This window comes from Toxoplasma gondii, chromosome XII (genome assembly GCF_000006565.2).
Source record: "Toxoplasma gondii ME49 chromosome XII, whole genome shotgun sequence".
NCBI lineage: Eukaryota > Apicomplexa > Conoidasida > Eucoccidiorida > Sarcocystidae > Toxoplasma > Toxoplasma gondii.
In genome coordinates, this window is record NC_031480.1 from 5,447,427 (window position 1) to 5,471,739 (window position 24,313).

General features: G+C 56.6%; 7 protein-coding genes across 7 annotated transcripts; 3 read left to right on the top strand and 4 right to left on the bottom strand.

Annotated features, from left to right (window-relative positions):
- Window positions 1-213: 213 nt before the first annotated feature.
- TGME49_251520 (hypothetical protein) lies at window positions 214-1,511 on the bottom strand. The gene has a single exon (XM_002367352.2). The coding sequence runs from the start codon at window positions 1,176-1,178 to the stop codon at window positions 480-482; it is 699 nt and encodes a 232-aa protein (XP_002367393.1). The 5' UTR covers window positions 1,179-1,511; the 3' UTR covers window positions 214-479.
- Window positions 1,512-1,624: 113 nt separating this feature from the next.
- TGME49_251530 (hypothetical protein) lies at window positions 1,625-2,608 on the bottom strand. Its single transcript, XM_002367353.1, has one exon. It carries the CDS (start codon window positions 2,161-2,163, stop codon window positions 1,789-1,791), a length of 375 nt encoding a protein of 124 aa, XP_002367394.1. The 5' UTR covers window positions 2,164-2,608; the 3' UTR covers window positions 1,625-1,788.
- Window positions 2,609-2,747: 139 nt separating this feature from the next.
- GRA9 (dense granule protein GRA9) lies at window positions 2,748-6,352 on the top strand. Its single transcript, XM_002367354.2, has 2 exons — window positions 2,748-3,492; window positions 4,100-6,352. Exons 1-2 carry the CDS (start codon window positions 3,083-3,085, stop codon window positions 4,644-4,646), a joined length of 957 nt encoding a protein of 318 aa, XP_002367395.1. The 5' UTR covers window positions 2,748-3,082; the 3' UTR covers window positions 4,647-6,352.
- Window positions 6,163-7,696, bottom strand: TGME49_251550 (acyl-coa-binding protein). Its single transcript, XM_002367355.2, has 2 exons — window positions 7,425-7,696; window positions 6,163-6,766 (listed from the first exon to the last, which is right to left on the bottom strand). The coding sequence occupies exons 1-2, from the start codon at window positions 7,432-7,434 to the stop codon at window positions 6,489-6,491; spliced, it is 288 nt and encodes a 95-aa protein (XP_002367396.1). The 5' UTR covers window positions 7,435-7,696; the 3' UTR covers window positions 6,163-6,488.
- Window positions 7,697-7,738: 42 nt separating this feature from the next.
- Window positions 7,739-14,685, top strand: TGME49_251560 (hypothetical protein). Its single transcript, XM_018780950.1, has 2 exons — window positions 7,739-14,087; window positions 14,151-14,685. The coding sequence occupies exon 1, from the start codon at window positions 8,669-8,671 to the stop codon at window positions 13,862-13,864; it is 5,196 nt and encodes a 1,731-aa protein (XP_018635086.1). The 5' UTR covers window positions 7,739-8,668; the 3' UTR covers window positions 13,865-14,087; window positions 14,151-14,685.
- A 558-nt stretch (window positions 14,686-15,243) lies between these two features.
- Window positions 15,244-21,088, bottom strand: TGME49_251570 (CAAX amino terminal protease family protein; the record flags this gene model as incomplete). The annotated part of the gene is made up of 3 exons (XM_002367357.1): window positions 15,244-15,591; window positions 16,349-17,485; window positions 18,782-21,088. The coding sequence occupies 3 exons, from the start codon at window positions 21,086-21,088 to the stop codon at window positions 15,244-15,246; spliced, it is 3,792 nt and encodes a 1,263-aa protein (XP_002367398.1).
- A 388-nt stretch (window positions 21,089-21,476) lies between these two features.
- TGME49_251580 (hypothetical protein) lies at window positions 21,477-22,550 on the top strand (the record flags this gene model as incomplete). The annotated part of the gene is made up of 1 exon (XM_018780951.1): window positions 21,477-22,550. The coding sequence occupies one exon, from the start codon at window positions 21,477-21,479 to the stop codon at window positions 22,548-22,550; it is 1,074 nt and encodes a 357-aa protein (XP_018635087.1).
- Window positions 22,551-24,313: the final 1,763 nt, after the last annotated feature.

Consider the following 24,313-nt stretch of genomic DNA (forward strand, 5'->3'; position numbering starts at 1 on the left):
ACGGTTGCACCAGCAACTGTGCCAGCATAAGCGCCTGATTTCTGTGGAGAACTCAGCTGATCGCTCTTCTGTAGCTTCCCTGTAAATGTGTCGCATGGTCACCAATTGTGCTTGTCGCTTCGGATGAAGCCTGTTGATCATTTTCCATAACGCGCTGTTTGCCTGTTTCAGCAGCAATGTGTGAGTTCACAAGCGCCTTTTCTGAAGGCTTTGTTTCTTTTTCGTGCGTTCGCTACTCTCAAAGTAGTTTTGAACGTTCCACAGTCGTTCTGGAAACAGCATGTTCCTGACATCCCAGGGGTCTTGAGGGTGCCGCTCTGCATGGAAATGCGGGTTCATCCCCGCAGTCCAAATCACTTACATCAAGCAAATGGCGATGCTTGCGGCAGAACTAGAGACGCAACTGACAAAACAATACCGCGTTTCCTGTGAAGCGAAATCTGACATCCACAACAGGAGCGGCAAAACAAACATCTATATTACCACATGGCTGACAGTTCCGGATACTCCAGCACGGCAACGAGGACACGTCCCACGCTGCCGAACACATGCCAGAGCGAGTGGTACACGGCATGCCGGCGATAGACTTTTGTGCGCGATCCTAGGACCTTGAACGCGCAGCTGACGACGATCAGGGACAGCCCCAGTGCGCCGAGGTGGATGTCCTTAGTAAACCATAGTGGGAGGTTGTACAAGCACTGCACGCCCAGCATCGCAGTCGCGACATATCGGTCTGCCATGTGGACGCCACAGATCCACGCGTTATCGCGCATGCCTGCAAAGATGTAATCTGCACTGAACGAAAAGACAGCGGTCACTGCCCACAGACAAGCTTCCCACCTGCAGACGGGGAACAACGCCAGGGCAGGCAACATGTAAAACGCCGAAGACAGTCCGATCGTGCGCGACCGCCGCCGCCCCCATTTGTACTCGTGGCAGTGCAGGTAGAAGGCAGTGACAAGCCTGATGCGTCGCCTCACACTGCTAGCAAGGCTTGTCTTCTCGCAAGGCGGCTCGGGCTCGACACACGCCCCAGGCTTTTTCGTGGATCTGGGGGATGTATCACTTCTGACGGAGCAACAACGCGTCATGCCTGGCGTTCCTAAACCTCCGGGCTGACCCTCTTTCCTTTTGTCCAGCTTGCTCCTTCGAGCAGACGCGGACAAGTACTTCTCCATGTGGACACGAGAGGAAACAAACAACCCTAGCGTGAAACAGCTTCTGGGTTGAAGGCACCGCAGAATCCTGTGAAGAATGTTGGAGCCCCCAACTGCGCATCGAACACGGCCTCCGTAACCGTCGTCGATGCTCGGCGCACAGACGAAAAAACAAGTTCTGAGGCAACGGCCTGTGTCACTACTCGAGGCGGGAAGCACCGCTCAACTAGGACGCGTTCGACCTCGGGATACGCACGCAGACGCGGATTCGCGAATTCCTACAGAGAGAAGGAACGGGAAGTACCTTTGCAACAGCCCTTCGCAGCAGCCTGGATCAAAATCGACAGGACTGTCCTGGTCCCCCCGAAACAAAACAGGGTTCACCGAATCGGAAAAATCGTTCCTTTCCACATTTCTCATCTCAGTTCGTTTCCTCGAACCTTCCGTCAGCCCCCCGAAACGCTGGCCTGTCCGTACGAAATAAATGCAGGCTCCAGTCCCCTTTTCGCCCCTCCGTATCACCCCTTCTTGGCCCATTCAAACGACAGAAGCACCCCGGGGATGCGACACCGGGTTGCCGAAGCCGCAATGCTTTTAAACGTCGTTCGGTTGCCCTACGCCCTGGTGAACACTAGACAGATCCGGAGTTACACAGCACCCTTGAGCCAATACATTGAGCACGTGGCTGCATTACAGGCGACACAACTGAACCGCACGTAGACAGAAAAGGCGTCGTACACAACATGGAAAGCAATACTGTACAACGGCCGCCATCCAGTGGATAGAGTAGGTGCCTCCGACTTTCTCCCGGTTCCCCGAGATGCCCACCGGAGGTGAATTTTCTCCGCCACGTGTACTCCACCACAAGACATCCCAAGTTGATTTTTTGACTGTATGGAAAAATGCCAACCGAAGAAGGCGAGTTTCCGTGAAGGGTGTGCCGTTCAAAATGCGTTAGCACCGGGACGGCCACGGGACAGCAACTCGCTGGGCGCTTCACGTTCATTTAGTACGCAGGCTGTGAACTCGCACACTCACACTTGTGTTTCTGACCACGGATTCTCAGCTATTCCCCAAGAACGCATTCTCAGTGTCGCCCGCCTACGGAATCTCGACGCAGACATGCCAGTTCAGAGTTCGGCGCATTCGTGTGTCGTGTCGCGGTGTCTCGAAGTCCAACGGTGGTGTAACCCCAGTTAGCACTTGTCGATGCAGAGGAACTTAAGCGGGTGGCTGGAGAGGACAAAGAAGCTTTCCTGCCACGTTGTCGATACGTGATCCGCGCCAGAGTGGCCGTCGCCGTCTGTGTGTCCGCCGCACCTCTCCAGCCGTTGCATTTCTGTCGCTTCTCGGGGGTTTGTGCAAAAGTTTAGAAGCGCTCCGTGAAGGGAACTGTCCGCAGGATGTTTTGCGGACTGGCTTTTCGCCTCTGTCGTTCACACCTTTCGTCTGGAAAGCGCGCTGCTTTGTCTTGGCATCCTTCGTCTCGCGCAAAGGGCAAGCGTACCCGGAATCGCGGACGAGACGGGCGCCCTCTCTCGCGTCGTTTTCCAGACGCAGCTGCCAGCTGCTACATGCAGAAGTGTGCGTCCGGTATCCCGCGGTTCGGCACACGGCCTTCCATGCAGTGAGCTGAGCTGGGTTGAGGCAAACCGGCAGTGCCTGAACTGGGCGTCGCCGCTGCGGCAACTGGACACGGAGTCAAAACGAACCGTCGCCATCAAAGAGAGTCGTCCCGATAAGCCGGGTTCGCCGCGGCGCGTCGGCTTGCCGGTGGAAAAGAATTCTTTCCGTTTTTCGGAAGTTTTCGTATGACGAAACTCGCACTCTAGTCCTGTTCCTCAGGCGCTTCCTCGCTTCTGCGCGGTGTGCATACATTCCAGACGACATCGTTCAACCTTTTCGCGGCAGTATCTGGGTGGAAAATGCGGTCACTCAAGTCAATCGTCGTGCCCCTCTCGGCAGCGTTGGTCGCAGCGGCGGAACTCGACCTTTTCCTCGGTGAATCGGGAGTCTACTTATTCGGGAAAGCGTCTGAGTCCGACGTCGCTCTGAAGGTTCCAGAGGATCCGGTTCCGGAGGAACCGCGCCGTGAACCCGAGAAGCACGTTGACCTCTTCGGCGAAGACTGGAAACAGTTCGGCGGTTCCGGATTCGGAGATTTCTCGAAGGTGGAGTTCGAGAATCTTTTTTCGCAAGTGCATGAAATGATGAGACGCCTTATGGGACGAGGTGTGGATGGATTTGGCCCGTCTCTTCTCGGCGACTCTCCCGGTTTCCACTTCCCCCGCCTCAGAGCGTTGCAACCGAAAACGAAGCTCGAGAAAACTGGCACGTAAGCTCGCGAAACGGATGCTTCGAAGCGAAGACTCCGTTTCTGACACGCCATCACACTCCTCTCCACTGAGTTAGGCGCTTGTCGCTCGAGTTTGGAAGAAAGTCAGCGCACAGGCCGGAACGGGCGGAATTGAGGAATGGGCGGATGCCTCGCTGCCGCTGTGTGAACACATTTGTGAGTATGCGTATGCACCTAAGATTCGGCTGTGTTTTTCACCACGGTGGAATCGAGTGCTAGCAGCGAAGTCGAGAGAGACGTAGAGGTCTGTTTCTTGGCGATACGGAGACGTCTTTGCGGCTTCGCGACCTTCGATTCTGTCACAACTCCACAGAGTTGTACAGTTTCAAGAGGGATGAAACCCCGTGCCGAGACACTGGTCAAGGTTTCCAGGCTTGCCCAGGCGACGCAGAGTCCTTGCTGTTGGCCAAAGGCAGTCCGAGATCCATTAGCACAGTTTTCTTCGCTGGGCGCGTCACCTTCTCCCGTTTTTTTGTCTCAACATGGTAAAGTGGATCTGCTGCCGGCGGGATTGTGTGCTTTTGTTCGTGTAGAGTCGTTCCATCATCTTTCGACGGCATGCCTGTGTTCCGTTTCCTGTTCGCAGGTGCCAGTACGTGGTTACTTGGGCGCCGGAGGTGACGGCGGAGAACGTTCGTGTGATTCTGCACTTGCAGAGGCGCCAGGTTGAGGTTCAGTACCGCGCAGCTACTCGCCGTGATGAGAAGACGGAGGGCGGCGAGAGCCACAGCATGTCGAAGGAGCAGTCTTCTCAGCTGATGTCTGTGGACCCGCAATGCATCATGACACGAGAAGTTGTCGCACAGAAACTTGCTGGCTGGACAGACAACACTCACACCGCAACAGCGGGGACGCCGAAAAAGCTCCTCATTTCGTTTCCGTCTCCGGATCACATCAAGGAAATGGTCAAGGAGGGGTATCTGCCAGACAACGCGCTGGAACGCGTTCTTGCGGGCGATTTTGAGGGATTCTCCCGGACCCAGATGTGCCTGGTGTCCGGCAGAAACCGAACGGAGTGTGCGTTCGCAGAGGGCCAAGAGGTCGAACTCGAGGAGAAGCCGCTTCCCTCGGATTCCAGCCCTGTGACGTCCGTCGAACTGCCCCGACTCTCGCAGGAAGACCGAGGACTCTGAGGGCGCCCCGCCGCGGCGGAGGCCAAGCCTGAAGAAAAACGATTCGAAGCGAGGTTCGTCCGTTCCACTCTGCATGCGTCTGTGCAGTGTGATGCCTCCGTACCACTGAGGGAAAGAGGGCACAGCGCTCGCGAAACACAACCAGGAAGTGCGTCGCGGAACTCTCTGCCAGAAAGGGAAATACACACGTCGCATGCGGACGCGGACAAAGCACTGTTCGTGCAGTGACGGATCAGTGCAGCTTGACGGGCTGTCTGTGTCGTGAGCGAGTGACTTCGTGTGCGCAGCGTTTAGGACGCACTCAATTTTGCGTTCGTAGCATTCTCTGAAACGGTTTTTGCCCCGTGTTGAAACCGTGAAATGCGTATTGCAATGTTTATGTAAATGTGCCCGTTGGCTGGTGTAGAAAACACGCTCAACCGTTGCAAGCATCCCGGCGCGAAACGCGTCCTGGAACGGGTATGGCACTCACACTCGAGGAGGAGTGAGTTTGCAGCGGAGCCCGACAAGTCTCACACAGCTTTGTAAAGACGCGTGTCTGGAAGGATTCAAGCGGTACGCGAGGGAACGAGCACATCCGTAGATTCAAAGGCCAGGCGCGTAGGCTCTACACACACGCATAGCACGAACAACGGAGCCGCAGATCTGGACGCCAACAGATGCATAACTGAAAACAGTTGAAGAAACGTCTCTCAAGAATGCAGCGGAGAGGGCGGGACCCATCCTCCCTTCGGCACAAACGACAAATGCTGACGGGGCGGCAGGAGGGCTACCCGTTCAGCGCGCTCTGGACACACGCCACGCTTTGATGTCAGAACGACAAAGAGGTAGTAGAGGGGCCCTTCTGCGTCGTAGGGAGAGGTTGCCAGCCTAAATCGCGTTTCCAATCAGATTCAGTGTTGTCCCTTGCACTTTTTTGACGTGTTCTGAGTTATCACCTTTTCAAGCTCAACCGGTAAGAATCCTAGTATCGGGTTGTCTCAGGCTACGACCAGCATCAGCATGGTCACTGCAACATGCTTTATAGAAGAGAACTCCTCGTCGCGGAGAAAATTGTCTGTTCGCTGATGTGAGTACGCCATACACGCTATTTATGCCATTGATAGGTGTGGATGTTTTACAAAGACGTCAATCGCGCGTCTCTGCAGTCGACTGTGTCGCTCACCATCCCGGTTCGTTTCATTGTGATCTCTTCTTGTGAGACTGTTCTGTTTGAGAATACACATGTCTGTTTCCCGATCTCTTATTTTGGTCGAGTTCAACTTTTAGGAAATATTTTCGCTGTCTCTGGCGTCTATATCACACTCTCGATTTTCGTCACTGCATTTCCCCGCCTTCGTGCGATGGAATGCCCTCGCAGATTCTCTTGCGACAGCTGACTCCAAAACAGCTACGAGCGACAATGCGTGCTTCCCGCTCGTTACAGAGTCTACGTGCGTGCTGAGTGCCACACGCCACCATTTTGCCTGGAAAGCGGCGGTGACAAGGGCTCTGGGCAAGTCCACGTCGTGGCATCTCAAAAACTCGGCGCTTTTCAGAAGATGCACATACCCGCGATAAGCGAGAAGAGACGGGAGTTCCTTAGAAAGGCAAAGATCGCCTTTCTGAAGGCCGTGACGATGCCACACACCCAACAAAACAAGACGGTTTTACAAGAAAACGACGTGAAAATGGGTTCTCTGCCGATACTACGTTTTAACCAAGGACACAGCACCGCGTTTTCCTCTCAAATTTCGCGGTGGTGGAGGAAGGACATTTTTTCCGGTTCACCCTCTCTCTGCAGACTGACTCTCATTCAACACAGAGATGATTTGACGACACGCGCCTCGGAAGTCGCTCTGTTTACGCGCTTTTCTCGCGCCACAACGGCTGCATCTTGTCGAGGGCCTCTACGTACTTCTTTTTCGCCTCTTCTTGAGACATGCCCTTGACTGACATCCAGGCACTGTGTTTCGACTTGGCTTCGAAAGCAAGGAAGCCGGGAGCCGGCTCACTGCAGTCCCCCACCGTCGCTTGCTTGTAGTACTTGTAGAACTCCAGCTTCTGCTCGGTTGTCGGGTTCAGTCCACTCTCCTTGCCCGAGGTCTGCACGTACTTGGCGGCCCTCTCAAATTCCTCCTCTGTTGCCACAAGCAAAGACAAGGAAAGACACAAGACGTGAAATCTGCAGTGTAAATGATTCCTGACTGTTACACAGGCTGAAGACCACAGACAGACCGTCTACACAACCCCCCCAGAAGCCGCGCATTAGACCCACCAGCGAAAGCCCACAGGCAAGGAGGAAAGCCAAACGCAGAAGGAAAATGCAGGAAACACGATTTTCATCAAAACACGCGTACATCACGAACGGTCGACCTGCACGTCCACGACGTCCCAAGAATGCGTTCCCCTCACTGCAACGAACTGCCGTAGGACGAGTCCAGACAGACCGCTCTGAAGAGGCTTTTGTTCAGGAATATCGGGTCACAGAGTTGCAAAAGCCAGCGCTTGTGACAGTTTGCGGGGAAAACGAACACGTGCTCTTTCGTGGCGGGCGACTGTCAACGGCGCTTGTCAACCCGCGCACACCATGACAGGTCTCGAACCCCGTTGACGAGATAACTTTGAAACAAGCTCAGCACCGTTTGCACACGATCTATCCGCGTACCCCCCCTTTCGCATGCGTTCTTCAGTCAGAACTCCAGTCACAAGCGGGTGGGGAAATGCCATAAAAGAGAACTGTTTTTTCCATGATCGCCGTACGAGTGTGCCGCGCGCGGCTTTTTGATCCTTCCTTACGCGAGGCCATGGTGGCTGGATAGTTGGGCAGGGGGCGTTCCACTGAGAGAAAGGTCGAAAGAAGGCTCCCTAGACACAGGGGAGAAACCCAGCATGGACTTTGGAAAAAATGCTCGTTTCGTTTCAGCTGATCTCTGTCCCTCTTCTTGTCTCAGCACTGTCCGACCAGAAACGCACATGCACGCGCCTCTCCATCACGGGATCTTCTTCGCAGCTTCTAGTCGAAGCAAAAAAGTCACCCGCCTGGTCGCATGCCCTCCCAGAGAATCGCGCAGCGCCAGCTGCTGCTCCGAATATAGGCCGAATTCTCCACATGCTCGTCTTCAGAGTAGGTTGCCAACGGGCAAGTGTCTGTGACCACCCTCTCCTTCGCTGACTTGTGTGTGCTTGTTCGTACCACGGCGTGGCAGAAAGAGCGTTTTTTTACGTCGGGACGGACCAAGTTTCGTTCTGAAATGTTTCATCGTCTGTAAATGTCAGGGGACGATGCGTCCCGCGTGGAACATGTCGGCTTCGTTTCACATCAAAGACGAAGCATCTGGTGTTGTCTTTGCACTGGAACGCTGTTAACGCAGGGGAAACCGAACCCGCTGTCTTGCTGGTTTTTCGCTTGTTTTCTTCTGTTCGTCAATCGTAAACGTTCAAATTGAGGAGTTCAGAAGCTGGGGTAGACAATCGAGCTCGTGGGTACCGTCTAAACCAAGCCAACGGTGGCGTTTCGCCGCCTGGAGGGCGGACAGGAACTTGCAGAGGCACGTGGTCTGCTGGACCTTTAAGGAGCCTCTCGGACAGTTGCATAACCACGTTTTCCCCGGTCCATGTGCGCGGTTTTCCCCAGAAAATATCAGCAGTGGGTGCGGTGCTGCTCACCAGGTAAAAATGCTGCTGCCCTCATGCACGAACTTCACTTAAAAGGTCGCTGCCAAGCTGCAGTTCGTCCTCGCCCGCCAGCCGTTCCGCGTCGGGCAACAAAACGCATTCCCATGCGCGACGCAGTTTTTCTGCAACATCCAATGCTGCGGTGTACGTACACCTGGGCGTCGTGAGTCACAGCGTGTTTCTTGCACTGCAATACCCGCCACTCTTTCCATGTAGCTGCGGAGGCGCTCGCGAAGGCTTCTTCCGAGCGCACACCCTGATTTTTTCCCTGTGCATCCCGGAAACACTGCACCCTTCCTCCTTTTCTCTCTTCTTCTCCGTGGCTCTCTTTGGCGCTTTCCTTTCTCCTCTCTCACCTCGACTCCATGGATCTCCAGCCGGGGGGCTCCGAGGGGGAAGAGGCTCGCGGGGCCGGCTCAACTCGTCTTGGTTGCGGGACCGAGACGGCCTCTGTCGGCACTGTAGATTCGCTTCACGAGGCAGGCAGTGGAGAAGGGGAGAGACAGAAGCCGCTGCAGACGCCTCTGTCTGCTCCGTTGTATTTTTCGCTGCCTTTGCCTCTCTTTCCCTGTGCCGCACCGTCTCACTTTCCTGCGCCTTCCACACTGTCGGGCCTCGTCAGCACCGCAGAGGATTTTGCTTCCTGGGGCGTCTCTCTGGAGAGCCTCGCGGCCGCGACATTCCGCGCGTCTCTCTTGGAACTGTCGCACACTGCCTACCTGCCCTCTCGGCCGCGACTCATGTGGAGACGAGTCAAGAGGAGACTGCGAGCAGACGGCTTGTGCTGGGGCGCAGAAGCTGCAGAAGACTGTGGGCGGAAGCCTGGCGGGAGAGAGGAGGCGACCGAGAGAGTGGGCGCCGGTGGCACTCGGGGTGCAGGGACTCGGCTGCGCGGACACTGCTTCGAGGACGGCCAGGGAGGGTCTCCCGAGAAGGAAAAAAACGGAGGCAGCGGGCGGGAGAACGAATTTTGGGAGTCCTGGGGAAGAAGCGAAGGCTGTGAGGTGACGGAGATGATGAAGCAAAGGGAACTCCTTCTGGAGGACGTCTGCTCGCGCTTCTTCATGTGGTTCTATGTCGATGCTTCACGTAAAATGATCACCGATGGACTGAGCTTGGCGCGACGAAGATTACCAGTGGACTGGGTGTACAGACACTACGGCGCTCTGCTGAATCTACCTGAGAGCCACTTTGACGTTTATCCTCCCTACTGCATTCCGATTTCTCACGAAAGAACGACGTCGTCTCTCGGCGACGTAGAGAGCGAGGACGCAAGCTCTGTCTTCCAGTCTCCTGCTTCGGACTCTCTCTCAGAGGTCTCCGATGCTCCCGACGAGGCTGAGCCTGAGGGGGACGGGGAGACGGCATCTTCCGAGGCTTCGCCGGTCTCGCCGGCGGACAACCGAGCTGAGGTCAGCGTGAAGCGCAAGCCTGAAGAGGCCGGCGGAGCAACTGCAGAAGAGATCCAGGTGGAAGACACAGGAGGCAGCGCCATCGAGGCGCCGACTCACACCCAGGACGAGACTTCAGGTGTACAGGAACCTGCGGACTCTGTCTTGTCAGATGTGCATACCCCTGAGGATCCGATGGACTCGGGGGTGGCGGGTGAGGAACGCTGCTCCCTCAGCAGTTTGGTTGACGCCGCTTCGTCCTCTTCTGAATCGGTTTGTGATCCGCATGGGGAAGCCTCGAAACTCCACGCCACAGACTCTCACGAGGAAGACTCAGATGTCGGCGACACAGAGAACTCCTTCCCTTTGTCAGGGGCATGTCCAGCGCGCTGCGATCCTGTCGACTCTTCGGCCGTGGCGTCTTCAGTTGAGAACGCGAGCTCGTCTCGGGGAGCTTCCGACTTCGTCGCGACTCCAGGTTTCTCTCCTTCAGTAGATGGAGCTGGAACTTCGCCGTTTGGGTCGTCGTCTGTTTCGTCTCCCCCTTCCGAGAGGCGGATTTCTTCCCCTCTGCCGCAGGCGAGTGGAGAGGCGTTGACACCGGATCTATTGAGGCGCGGCACCGAGTTGGCCTCTCCGTGCTCCTTTCCAAGGCGCAGACCGTCGGACTTCTCCGCGCTGCTCGATTCTCCCAGGAGAGACGAGCTTTCCGATACTCCCAGCGGCTCTCGACAGATCCACCCCGTTGGCTCGGTCTTCTCGCCGTCGTACGCAGACTTCAGCGACCTCCGCGCCGCGGTGTCTCGCGAACAAGAGCAGAGCACCCTGTCGCCTGCAGAGGAGGGACCAGCAGGCCCTCTGCCCGCTTCGCCTCCCAGCTGCGACGGAACTCTCCTCGCTGGCCAGGAATCTCCCGACGCGCCGAGAGACGAACTCTTGAGCGAAGGCCCCCGAGCGGCTGATCAGAAGGACGACCAAGAGGAAGGGCAAGAGAGAAACCAAGAGGGAGAGTACGATGGAGAGCAAGAGGAAGGAGATTCCTCGACAGGATCTGTCGCGTCGACTGGCACTGAGGTGGAAACTCGCGAGGAGGAGAAAGATGATTTCCTCGTTGTTTTGTCTGAGAGCGAGTTCGAGGAAGGCGAACGCATGCAGCAGCTTGCGGCAACGATGCGGCGGAGCCTCCAAATGAAGGGATGTGCCTCCGTCGATGCGGACGCCGCGAGATCTTCAGAGGAGACCGAGGCAGAGGTAAGTGCGGCAAGCGCGGGGCTTCTCCAGGAGCGGAGTTCTCGAAGAAGCTGTGAGGCGTCTTTTTTGAGGACGAAGAATGGCGGAGAGAGTACTTCCGGCAAAACGAAAGCGGCAGAAGAGAACGAAACCGAAGACGCGGCAGATCAGGAAGGTGACTTGCCGATCGTGGAGAGAAGCGAGGACAAAGAGGAAGGCCCTCTGGAAGAAGAGCAGGTTGGAGAAGAGCATGTCAACGAAGAGACAGAGTCGAACATGCCAGACGAACTCGGCGCTGACATTGAAACCGCCTGCAGTGGAGAGCTGCGACTCGAGGGAGGTTTCGTCGAGAAGTCTCGACGTAGGGGAAAGCAAAGACGCCGGTCTGGTCTGTCCGTACAGCCCAGAAGGTCCGCGCGCGTAAGCGGCGCTGCCCGCGAGAAGAGCGCCAGTCGCGACGCGGGGCGGCTCGGGTGTGTAGACAGCGAGAAGCGGGAGGCGGGGGGAGACAGCGAAGACGAAGGTGGGCGCGCAGGCCTGTTTCTTCCGTCGAGTTCAGAGAACGTGGACGACAGTGAAGAAGAGGGCCGAGAGAGAGTCGCGGCGCTCAGCAAGACGCGACGGAGGAGCTCGCGCCTCAGTGTGGTGTACAGACAGACGGCGGCGAGGAACACAGTCGGCACAGACGGGGGCAGCGTCTGCGAGAGAGAAGAGGCGCATGCAGAGACCGGCTACGCGGTTTTGACAAGAGCGAGCAAACGAAGAAAGACGAACGAGAAGCACGAGCATATCGCTCCAGATGTCCCGGAGGAGAGAACGGAGGTCGCTGCAGCGCGAACGCGCGAGGAGATACACCGGAGACGATCGACGGTCGGGGTGAGAGAGACAGAAGATGGGGCCTGCGAGGCGGGTGCCGGGGACGAAGCGGAAGTTGCTTCCAGGTCGACGACGGATCAGCAGAGAGGCTTTCTCGAGAGCGACAGTGTGGACGTCGTCGCACCGCAGAGACACTTTGGAGAGGAGCCTGCCTGGCTTGGCACAGACAGCGAAGAAGACAGCGACTCGAGTCCTGCGACTTCCAAGAGAACCGTCGACCTTCTCTCACCTCCTCCGTCTCCGCCACAACTTTCTCGTCCTTCTTCTCTCCCGCGCGCGGCTGCCTCCCCGCCTTCCCGGGTGGAGAACCTTCCAAGCCACCCAGAGAAAACGACAGAAGCGAGCAAAGGCGGCAAGAGGCCGCGGGCGAGTCCAGGTGGAGGTACGGAAGTCGAAGAGACAGCTGAGCGCATCACTACGGAAGTCGGAGCCGGCCCGACGCGTCCGCTGTTCCCACGGTTCTCCCTGGCGCACACACCAACAACGGCTGCATGCAGAGGAGGCATGGGGCAAGGAACGCTGAGGGCCTCTTCTCTCCAGGCGCAGATGAAGGAGATCTTCGGGTCGGAGCCTTCGCAGATTCGACGGAGCTTCGCGTCGGCCAGGCAAGGGACAAGCGAGGAGACAGGCGAGTCAGGAGACACCCCACAGGCTTCGACTCTCCACGCTTCAGGCGTCGGCCTCGGGGTGCAGCATCAGTCGAGCGACTCAACTCCCGCCGACTGCTTGCTTTCGCGGACAGAAGAGCATGCAAGTGTCTCTGCTTTTCCGAGATGCGAGGCCGCTCCAGAAGGGAGAGGCGAAGAAGAGCGAGTTGAAGAGATAGTCGTGGAGACAGTTGAGGAAGAGAGGGAACTCCGGGGGGAAAGGGAGGAAGAAGGCCTACGTGGCGACGCTGCGATAAAGGGCGACCGTCGACTGGAGGCTGTTGAGCAGAGAGGAAGGCAACAAGCAGAGACGAAGATTCCGCGGTTTCCAGGATACTCGCGTCTGCAGAATTCGGGGAAGCTTCTTCGCGGGAACAGACAGTTCGCACAGCGCTACTTGGAGGCCGTCGATGCGCGACTGGAGGCGATTGAGACTCAACTCGCAGCAGCCAAGTTAACCACAGACAGCCACCGACCCTGGAGGCGACCTTCGTCTTTCGGGAGGCTCTGCACGCACTCTGAAGAGGCAAAGCCCCTCAAGTCGACCGCAACCGTTTCCGTCGGGAACTCGAGCTCCTCAGCCGCTGGCGATACACCCCAGCGCGCATGCAGGACCCGTGAAGACATTTCCGTCGAGCCGGAGCGCGAAGCGGAGGGTGGTGACGACAGACGCATTGGAGAGGCGTTTCCGCAGCTCGCGTCGACTCTCGAGAGCGCTGAGAGCGGCGTTCCTGCGACGCTTCAGTTTCAAGGAGGGTGTTCCTCCCAACCTTCTCAGAAAGGCAGAACCCCCAGCGAGACGCAGGATAAAGCCGGACCTGGACACTGTGCTCCTCGCGGGCGACCGATGCCGGCAGTTGCCTCGTCTCACCGAGACGCACACACTGAAGACAGAAGGAAAGCGCCTTGTCGGCCGACTCCTGGAGCCAGGACAGGCTTGCAGAAGCGGAGGCCCCCTACCTCAGCGACTCGGGAAGCCTCCCCGTTTGGCGCAAACCGGCCTCAGCCTCGTCTCCCTGGCGCTCGACCGGGCGTCCTCGGGAAGCCTCGCGCGCCGCCGGCCGAGCATGCACCCGCCGCCGGCCGGGGCGCCGGCGCAGCGGCTTCTCGCGGTGTATGTACACCCGGCGCGCATGCGGCGAGCGCGGGGCGGTCGGGGAGCGGCGGCGCGAACGGGCGAGGCCTGAGTGAGAAGGCTTTCTTGGGCACAGCAGAGACTCCTGCGCCAGACTCTGCGGATGCGTCGCGACAGAAACGAACTCCTCCGTTGCCTCGGGTGGCTCTGCTCGCGAGACGCAGAGAGGAGAAACTCGCACCGCCCGGGGGAGCAGATGACCGGGGCAAGGCGTGTCGAGAGACGCGCGCGCCCAGGGCTGGAGACAGCGCAAAGCTCAGGACTCCGATGCAAACTGTGTAGAATACGCCACATGGGAGGCCTCACGTTTCGGACAGGCGCAAGGCAGGTGGAGACAGAAAGAGACACTTGGAGACAGAAAGAGACACTTGGAGAAAGGTGGAGAGAGACGGACGGGGGAGTGTGGGGTGTGTGGCAACATAGAGGGTTCGGCGTTTGAGAGGGAAAAATGAAGAGAAGGGAAGTGAGGAAGGAAGAGTTCCACTTGGAGATTGGAACGAGGCAGGTAAAGGCTGTTTTTTTGCGAACGGTCGCGGTGGGTATTTCAAAGATTTGAAGAGAATCTCAGGTCTCTGCAGTCGTGTTCTGTGGCATGCCGAGAAGGAAAGACACTCGACGCGTGGGGAATCCTTTTCTGTCGATTTCTTGAAACTTCTGAAGGCCATGAACGCTGTGTCGCCTCTGGGGTGTATGTACACCCCGTGTGTCCAGCAAAGGGACGCCTCGCTCTGTGAAAGGTTTCGCCGACCACTCAGAATCTGGGCCTGTCCGAGGCCCCTCACGACAGTTGTCGCAGAGTTGTGCAAAGAAAGATAGGATGGTTCTCGAGTGAGACTCTTGCAGTTCGGCGCGGCTGCATGCAGAGCGTTGCCGCTGTCTCGGTCCTTCGTGCGTCTGTCTCGACTAAGGAGATGCATTCTTTTTTTCGGGTGTCTACACATAGGAAATCAAGAGAGACGTCTGAACAGATTCAGCAGGTGCCAGGTGTCCGCAGATTGCCTTTGACTTTCCATTTGCGTTTTAGAAAACATTTTCTCTGAAATCCGTTAGGACAGGCAGGAACTCGCAGATGCTCTCGAGCAGTGCTCCAGCGAATATGCGAACGAATTCACTCACGAGAAGGCTTCCCTGCTTCACTGCTGCTGATGCCATCTCTTCCTCGCCAGGAGCGTTCTGTCTCGGCTGCAGTGACTCGTTGCTGACCCGGCTTCCACTTTACTGTTTCTCTTTCGACTCCTTTTCTCTCGGGTGATCGATTTTCTTTCCATTGAGAGCCACTTTGGAGTTTCCTGTCACGAGCTTCGTGGTCGCTTCTTCGCGCTCGTCTGCCTTTTTCGGTCTGCCTCAGCGAAAGATTTCGTCTTTTTTTGCGCGAGGAAAGTTCGTTGACTGCATGCACTTTCTTCAAAACGCACTTCCCCCATATCTCTCTCAAATCAAAGGGAGACACCTCAAACACCCTCCCTGGTCCCCGAATCGAAACCTCCCGTCCCTCTCCTGTCGTCTGACAGAACGGCACACTGCCGCTGGTGCGTCCGCCCTTCGCAGGCGTCGAAGTGGACTGCATGCATCCTTGCGGAACGCAGAGACGAACGCTGCGAGGACAGTGTACTCCTAGATCTGAGCGGAGGAGTCTAGCTTTTTTCTGTTCGGCAGACCGTTTAGCAGCCAAAGAGGTTGCCGAGAAAAATTCGGCTGTTCCACATTGCGTGGATGAGGACTGTCGTCAGGAGGTTCTTCGAGTGTACGTACACCGCAGTCCAGGTGAGGCCCAGGACCCAGAGCGGGAGGACGGTCTGAACGTTCATGTGGTGCACTGCGAAGAGCAGCGAAGAGAGAACTGCGGCAAGAGAGAGAGGCATGACTTGCGAGAATAGCGGGAGACAGAAGCCGCGGTACAGAAGCTCCTCCCACCCGGGAGCTGAGAGACAGGGCGCGAGTGCACCGACGAGAAAAGACAAATGTGTGTTGAGCGTCGGATTCATAATATGTTGCACAATTGTCGGACCCTGTAAAATCGACAAGTCGACACAAGCATCAGGGGGCGCGATCGCATGCAGGGTTGCAAAAAAGATGTAAAAAACAGCCGTGCTCAACACAGAGGAGACAGAGACACCGGAAAAAAAGCGCAACTCAGTCGAGACCGAACCCAGAGACGCAGACAGGCGAGTTCTCTGTCTGTTGCTCTCACAAGCCACCAGCAGACGCCCTGGAGAGAAGTTGAATCAAGAGGGAGGAAGAGCGAGGTTTTTCGACACAGTCGTTTCCGAGTCTGCAAGAACACTGCGACTCAGCATGGCCGAGGGAAGTCGAGGAAGGAGAAAAGGCGAATCAGAGGAAAGAAAAGAGGCCAAAAAGGAACATTCTGGAAACGAGAGGCTTCCTAGAAAAGAGACGGACTGCGAGAAAAGAAGGGCAAACGATTCCTCCTGGTTTAACCAAGGGTGTCTGTGCAACAAGAGGTCGTGAAACCGAATAAAAAGACACCACGGTGGCCTATCGACATTGAAAATCTCCCGCGCGAACAAGGCCGCAGAGACTGAAAACGGCTAGCACACTGCTGTCTCCCAGTTAAACGACTCAGGGTACACACCTCTCTTTCGCTCAAAGTCCGCGTCTCCCAGGATCTGAATAAAAACGATCAAGTGACGCGAAGGCTCTCTCTGAATCGCCGCCAACGAAGGCGTCAGGCGGTCACTGCCGCGGCGCAGCTTACGGGGGACCCGGGCGCCTTCTCGAAACCTCTGAGGTGTACAACCAGCTCACCTGCGGTTCTTCGGGAAGGAAACTCATCAAGGCGTCGTTGAGAAACTCCGTCAAATTAAAGAAAAGACAAGAAATCAGGTATCCCGAGATGACTGGCCACACCCACAAGCCGCCTTTCCCTCGACTCCGCACAGTAAACCACCTTGCGTTCGCGCGTTTCTCCACCAGAGAACTTCCAGTCTTCGCCTTTGCGTGACTCCCGCTCGCGCCGAGTCCTGGGGTGTATGTACACCCGACGCGCGCCGAGGTCTGCAAGGCATCTTGCGGCTTCAGGCCGCTGTGGGGAGAGCGGAGAGACTCCCGGTGGCGCGCCTGTGTGTCGAAGTTCCTCTCGGCCTCTCGTGGTCTCTTGATTCTCCACCAGAGTCTGCGAAAGAACTCGCAACTTCCGGCGACCTTGTTGCCCGAAGAGAGCAGATGCTTCTCTGTCTCGGCTTCCACCATGCCGCCCAGTCCTGCTTCCTCGCCTCTGCGGGAGGCCAGGAAAAAGCAGCCTTCCAGTTGCCGAGGGGGGAGTTTCGCGTCGTGGACGCGCTTTGAGTTCGAGCTTTCGTTGCCGTCCGCAGGAAGACCTGCGTTGCTTTCGCGATCGGTGTCTCGCGAAAGCAGAAGGGAGGCAACGGGACCCTTTCGCCAACGTGACGACAAGGTCGCACAAGACCTTTGCTCCACTTGCAGTCCTGCAGATCGCTCTTCGCAGGCATCAACGGTCTCTTCGTCCTTCCCCTCTCCTGCCCCCAGTCTTCGAGTCTGATCTTGCGGTTCTTCTCCGTCGCGTTTCCCCTCCGTCGAGTCGCTTTGAAAGGGTGGAGATCCGGTCGGTTCCTCCTCTGTCTCCTCCCTCGCGGTCTCTGAGCAGGCAGGCGCAGGCGCTTCATAATGCGGCGGCTCCCAAGCGCTCTGGAAGAAGGTGATCGGGGAGAGTCTGAGCAGAGCGACCCCCATGAAGACCCAGGCGAGATGAGCCAAGAGCACTTGCAGCGCGCGGTGCATCGCAACATCGAGCGTCACGACTCCCGCCGCATGCAAGAAGTAAAAGAGGAAGTCGAGGCCGCAGGCTACATAGCCGGACAGAACGTAGGAGCCGAGGAGGGCAAGGAGCAGCGACGCGCTCTTCAGAAACGCCGGAAACGGACCCTGCACCACAGCGCAGAGAGACAGGAGCGGAGAGAACAAAAATGCGCAACGTTCTGCGTGGATGGTGGGCAGGTCGTCTCGCGAGATCTAAGAGAGAAAAACGCAAACGCATGCAGTTCAGGGGCGAGCGCACGACAGCGAGCTGACGACCCTCAGATCTGAACGAGCGCAGGCGTTGAAGAGACAGGCGCTTCGGCCGTCAAATAAAGAGTACATGCGAGTTCCACGCGGGTGGTGCGGAGCGCAGAAGGTGTACAGGCAGATGGCGCTTCTTCACTGAGACGTCTCGCGACGCTTTTTTGGCAGGTCAAGGATTTGCCTGACCTTTGCCTGGCGCCGGTGGAAGGAAACTTCAGATACACCTGACACGACAAACCGTTTATCTCCCATGAGAGAAACCTCCTCTTCGAGGCGAGAACGAAGACTGCTTTTTCAACAGACATGAGGTGCTTGGCACACACTAGCCGATTTATAAAAACAACTGACGAGTTCAGATCGGCTGGTACAGAGTATTAAACCTAACGAATGGAGTTGCACAAGACAGGATAGTTGAAGAAGCATCAAAAGAGAATACAGACACAGCGAAGAGACAGAGAAGCTGGAAGAACGAATTCTTCAAAAAGCGCAGTTTCTTCGCATGCGCGTCGTACATTCTTTCCGTGTTTCACATGGACTTGGCAGCAGCTGGTTCAGAGCAGAAGAACATTCTTTCGCTGTCGCTCTGCTTCTCGGTCGCAGCGGAACTGTCTGTCTGGAGCCGCTCAGGTCATGTCATTCACATACATTTGGCTGTGGAGTCTTTCGTTAGCGAGCAGAGGCTCTGCCTTCTCTGGGAAGCTACGGAAATGCACAAATTGCTTTTGCTTGTTCCCTCCAACGCCTGGAAGGCCTGTCCCTGGTCAGACGGGTTTTGCGTCATCAGCGGCACACCTTTTTTCTCGTCGAAAACCGTTTTTTTCCTCTTCAAAAATCACTTTTTTCTCGTCAAAAATCACTTTTTTCTCGTCAAAAATCGTTCTTTTTCTCGTCAAAAATCGCCTTTTTTCTCGTCAAAAATCACTTTTTTTCTCGTCAAAAATCACTTTTTTTCTCGTCAAAAATCGCCTTTTTTCTCGTCAAAAATCACTTTTTTTCTCGTCAAAAATCGCCTTTTTTCTCGACAAAAATCGCCTTTTTTCTCGTCAAAAATCACTTTTTTTCTCGTCAAAAATCGCCTTTTTTCTCGACAAAAATCGCCTTTTTTCTCGTCAAAAATCACTTTTTTTCTCGTCAAAAATCACTGTTTTTCGCACTCACATGCCAGGGTAGCTTGCGCGAAACCTGCGCATGCCGTCCGCCGGGGAGCAAGCGACGGCGCTCCTTCGTCTGGCGTTCGGTATCGTCTTCTTCCGCGGCAGAAGCACCGACAAAAAGATCCGTCGTCCCCGACGCATGCGCGCAGGGAGGCACCTCTGCGCCTCCCGAGCGCGACGACGCTGCCTCCGTGACCTGCCCTCGAGGCGTCGATACACCTGACGGAGAGACTGAAGACAAAGAAGCAGAAAAGAGAGAAGGAGGAGAAGAAGACGGAGAAGACCAGGAAGACGGTTGGGAGGAAGGAGAAGAAAAGGGAGAAGAAGAAGACGAAAGTGCAGAAGGTGTGTAGGGCCTCTGTATGGCCGCTCTTGTTGACTTGGACTTTTCGTTTGCGAGATTTGAGAACGCCTGGCTCTTCGAAGCGCAGAGAAGCGCGAGAGCCGCCCAGCCAGCGAGCGAGTCTCCTTGGACATGTTGGAAGAGGCCGCAGCGATTGGGGAGGAGCTGGACTGGCAAGACAAACGTTTGTTGCGAAATGTATGCAAAGTGAACAAAGTAGACGGCGAGGACCACTGCCGCTTGCGCCAGCACCGACTCCCGAAGCCGAGAATTCAACGCAGATCCGAACGCGAAGCAACGCGACACTCCGAGTCGAAAAAGTCGACGCGCGGACTCGCGGAACCGCTCGAGCCGCTGCAGGAACTGTCCTGCCTCTCTCTCCGCAGTGGCCGAGACAGAAGAAGAAGAGGGAGAAGAAGAAGAGGGAGAAGAAGAAGGGAGGGAAGAGCAACTGGCGTCGCTGAGAGACTCGGAGGCCGGCGTTTGTGAGCTGGACCAGCCATGGGTCTTCGAGGAAGGCCAAGGACGCCCAGAGGAGAACGCATGCAGCCAGCGCTGCCATAGAGGTCCTTCCCTCCCAGAGGGAGGCGAAGAAGAGGCGCGAGAGCAAAGAAGAGGCGAAGGAGGCCGAGGCGCGCGAGAGACGTACGCAGAAGAAGACGCAAAGAGCGGAGAGCAGAGAGGAGAAGAGGAGAGAGAGGAGGTCAGCGGAAAAGAGAAAGGCGAGGAGTGAGGTGGACGAGGTCGAAGACGAGAGAAGAGGAGGGATACTGACGGAGGTAAGAAGGCAGCGAGACGGCAGGGAAGGCCGCGAGCGGAGGGTGCTCTGCTGGGGGAGGAGGACTGGCAAGGTGTTTTTCCTCGGTCTTGAGCAGAAGCCGGCGGACGCGATGACGCGGCAGCAGGTCCAGGCGGCGACGTACTCGAGTCGATGCCTTCTACACAAGAAGGCGAAGGTTCAGACGAACGAGATGGCTCGGAAGACGCGCTGGAGTCTGCCTGTCTCTCTGGCAAGGCATGCCCAGAGTGGAGAGAGGCAGACGAAGACAGCGAGACGTCCGCGTCCTTTCTGAGAGGGAGAGAGGCGGCCGGGTGTGACGACGCAGGCGGGAGAGACTGAAAGGCGAGAGCTCGCGAGCGCTTCTCTCTCAGATCCGGACTCTCCCCCGGGCGCCCAAGTTTCTCTCGTTTGTCTGCTCCATTTTCGAAGTCGGCGATCGGCACCGGGTCGCGGAGGACGGCAAACTCAGAAAGGGAAGACGCAGAGGACGGAGAAGAGGCGGAGGATCGAGGAAAGCCGAGAGAAGAAGCGGCGCGTCTCCTCGTAGCGCCATCCTCCCAGGGGTGGTTTGAGGTCGCCGAAAAAACTGGGGTGTCGAGACACCTGGGCGGCGAGGCGGCGCCGGATACTTGGAGTTTCAGAGACGCCGAAAAGCAGGCAGGCGCCGAGCGCGGCAGTCTCCCAGGGGATCTGAATGCATGCGCAGCTTCCTCGGAGCGTCGCTCCAGAGTCGCGGCTCCTCGGCAGCCTGCATCGGCAGAGATCGCTGCTTTTCGCGAGGCTGGAAACGCGCCGAAGGCTACGGGCGGTGCATGTTGAAGGCCGAAGCGACCTGCTAAGCGAGGCGAAGACGAAGGAGGTGGAGGAGGGAAGCAGGACGAGGGAGAAGAAGCAGAGGGAAAAGAAGCAGGACACCGCGCCTGCGACTGTGGCGGCGGAGGACGGGGAGACAGCGAAGCGACAGAGGAACTGGAGAAACGGGAGATAGCGGAGGAAGGCCTGGCAGAGAGCAGATGGAGGCTCGGCTCTCGGGGAAAACGGGGAAGAGTGGAACGAGCGAAGAGAGACGAAGAAGGCGACCTCTGATGACGCAGAGAGACGGACGGGGAGGATCCCTGCAGAAGCGCGGCGTAGCTCACTCGAGCGGAAGAGAAAAGGAGACTGAAAATCACCAGCAGACAAATCATCTTTCCACTAAAAGAAGAAGGCTCTTCTCACGCAGTCGTCGAGTCGATAGGAGAAGCGAGAGAAAGAGGAAGACCGGGAGAGGAAGAGAAAGAGAACGTAAAGGCAACAGCCTTCGGTCGTACACAGAGCCGGCGGCGCAGCGGTCGAGAGACTAGACGAGAAAAGAGGAGTAGGTTTTCCAAAGTTTTCACTGCGATTTCCGAGTGTACGGCCAGACCGGTTGCGACGCACAGGCGCCGTTTTTTCAGACGGGGGAGAGGCACAAAGGCAGATTGTGGAAGACGAGACGAGAGACGCGTGAGCATTGCTAAGAGTGAGAAAGAGAAAAGATGAACAGACGAGGCAGAGAGACACCGGAACCTCTCCTCGTTGCCCTCAAACAAAGAGATGTCTGGTGTAGGTCCAGGGTGCCGCAGAACAGTCTGGAGGAGCACTCAGGCTTGGAGGGAAGGCCAGGAAAGTCGGCAGAACGCGTCGAAGAGAAGAAACTGGCAAGACGAAAGAGCGAAGAATACCAAGGGGGTCTCCTTTGAGGACTCATGTCGCTGCAGTTTCGAGGATTGGTGGCGACGAAAAGGACTCTGTCGGAGACCTCGAGCTCTCTGGCTCGAGGACAGAGGCAGAACAGAGAGACTGGAACTTCGCAGAACTCTGAGAGAAGAGCGAGAACTCTGCGAGAAGAGCGAGAACTCTGCGAGAAGAGCGAGAACTCTGCGAGAAGAGCGAGAACTCTGCGAGAAGAGCGAGAACTCTGCGAGAAGAGCGAGAACTCTGCGAGAAGAGCGAGAACTCTGCGAGAAGAGCGAGAACTCTGCGAGAAGAGCGAGAACTCTGCGAGAAGAGCGAGAACTCTGCGAGAAGAGCGAGAACTCTGCGAGAAGAGCGAGAACTCTGCGAGAAGAGCGAGAACTCTGCGAGAAGAGCGAGAACTCTGCGAGAAGAGCGAGAACTCTGCGAGAAGAGCGAGAACTCTGCGAGAAGAGCGAGAACTCTGCGAGAAGAGCGAGAACTCTGCGAGAAGAGCGAGAACTCTGCGAGAAGAGCGAGAACTCTGCGAGAAGAGCGAGAACTCTGCGAGAAGAGCGAGAACTCTGCGAGAAGAGCGAGAACTCTGCGAGAAGAGCGAGAACTCTGCGAGAAGAGCGAGAACTCTGCGAGAAGAGCGAGAACTCTGCGAGAAGAGCGAGAACTCTGCGAGAAGAGCGAGAACTCTGCGAGAAGAGCGAGAACTCTGCGAGAAGAGCGAGAACTCTGCGAGAAGAGCGAGAACTCTGCGAGAAGAGCGAGAACTCTGCGAGAAGAGCGAGAACTCTGCGAGAAGAGCGAGAACTCTGCGAGAAGAGCGAGAACTCTGCGAGAAGAGCGAGAACTCTGGATTCCAAAGCGACTGGTCTTCCAGGCGTGAACTGTACACACTCTCTGCTGCCTGTCTCCCTGTCTCCCTGTCTCCCTGTCTCGTAGCGAGGACGGACCGTTCTTACGCGGGACCTGCGCATTGACTGCCCTTCACTTTCAATTCTTTCAGGTGGAACAGGGACTCCCTTCTCAGCGGAAAACAGCTTCGTTCCGGAAGAAAAGGAGAAACACCGTGATAAAAACGGTGCAACGCGAGATCCGGCGATATCGATCGACTTCTCGGCGCTGGGGTGTCCAGACGCCGGAAAACGCAGCCTTGGACCTGGGCGCGTTTTCGATTTTCTCGAGAGTGCATTCTCTTTCGTTCCGACGCGGAACGAGAAGCAGGTTTCCTCGATCTCCTTCTGGCGACAAAGCGCGCGCAGATGTCGCCACCCAAGAGAAACGTCGAACTCGCAAAGTCGCGGCGTCTGCATGCAGGCGGGAGAAACGGCCGTTCCAGTGTTTTTTCTCGTTTGTGGAGAGAATTTTTCGCAAAAAGGCGTCTGAGAGGGAGTACAGTCTCTCACATCTCTCACGCCAGATTCGTTCGGACAGTTCTCGACTCCCTTTCAGTTCAAACGCTGCCGCCGATGCCGTCGGACGTTCCACGCGTTTTCCTGACCAGCCAGCGTGTGTCTGCAAGACTCGGCTGTCGAAAAAAGTCAGGCACTTGAGTCGCGGCTCGGGAAACGTTTCGATGGCTTGAATGTCTCAGTGAGGAGCTCGCGAAATCCCTTCGCCTCCGCTGTTTTTGAGCCTCAAAAAGGAGCCTCCTCCAGGCAGGGCCGACTAAAAGTTCGACAAGAAGACCGCCGGGGAACTTTGGGGGTCTTTTGTTGGGACTTGGATTCGGCAAACAGAGACCTTGCAGATGTGTAACCAGTCACCCCTGTAGAAGAGTCGCTCTCGGCTTTCTGTCGTCGGCGAACTGCAAAACACAAGAAAAGAACTCCCTCCTCAAAGAGACGAAGCAACCTTCGGATCTGCGCCTCTCTCTGCGCTGCAGCTGAAAAAAGGCGACGTCCGAGCACCCTGGGGAGACCCAGGCCGGGGGCGCGTCTCAGTCGCAGACAACATGCGGCGCAGGCGAAAAAAGTTTTTCGAAGATGCGACGTCGTTCTTTGCGTAAACAGAAGCGTTGCAGTCAAAACCACGGAAGATTTGTTCGATATCGACAGCTGCGGAAGCGCGCGCTCTCGAGAACTCGGGGTCCAAGAAACGAAAAAAAAACTCTAGTCTCCGAGAGCTAAAAACACAAAATAGAAAAAGAAAGTCGGTACTTTCTCTTCTCCACACTCAAGCGACTTCATCACGTCAATTCAGAGCAACTGAGAACGCTCTATTGAAAGAACATCTTCGTCGCGAGTGGCGGCTGAACTTCGGTTTTAGCGCAAGTCAATCTTGAGGCGCTTGACTCGAGTCATTCGGGTTGAAAAAGTCTGAGAGTCAGAATCGCTTGCACGCAAAACGTTCCTCACGGAGGTCATCTCCTTCGCGTCTACTCAGGTGCCGTAACGGAAGGCGCTGCGCGACTTCCCCGCGCGCGCTTCCTCCAGTTCCTGTTGAGACTGCCAGGAGCTCTCCAGTGGAGGAAGAAGACTACCTCGCGTGGAGGCTCTTCGGCCTGAGGGCTCGCGCGTTCTTTGCAAGCCGCGGTTCTCACAGTGTTTCTTCTTTGTGCTGCCGATACTTCGCGCGCGAAAAGCTGCGCCGTCGCGCGAAAGTTGAGCCGGAGTGTCTGGCTGCAGCAGGTCTGCATGCAGTGTGAGTAGTCAAGTTGCCGCTCTATCGCAAACAGCTCCTGAGCGAAAAAAGCGTTTCTGCCT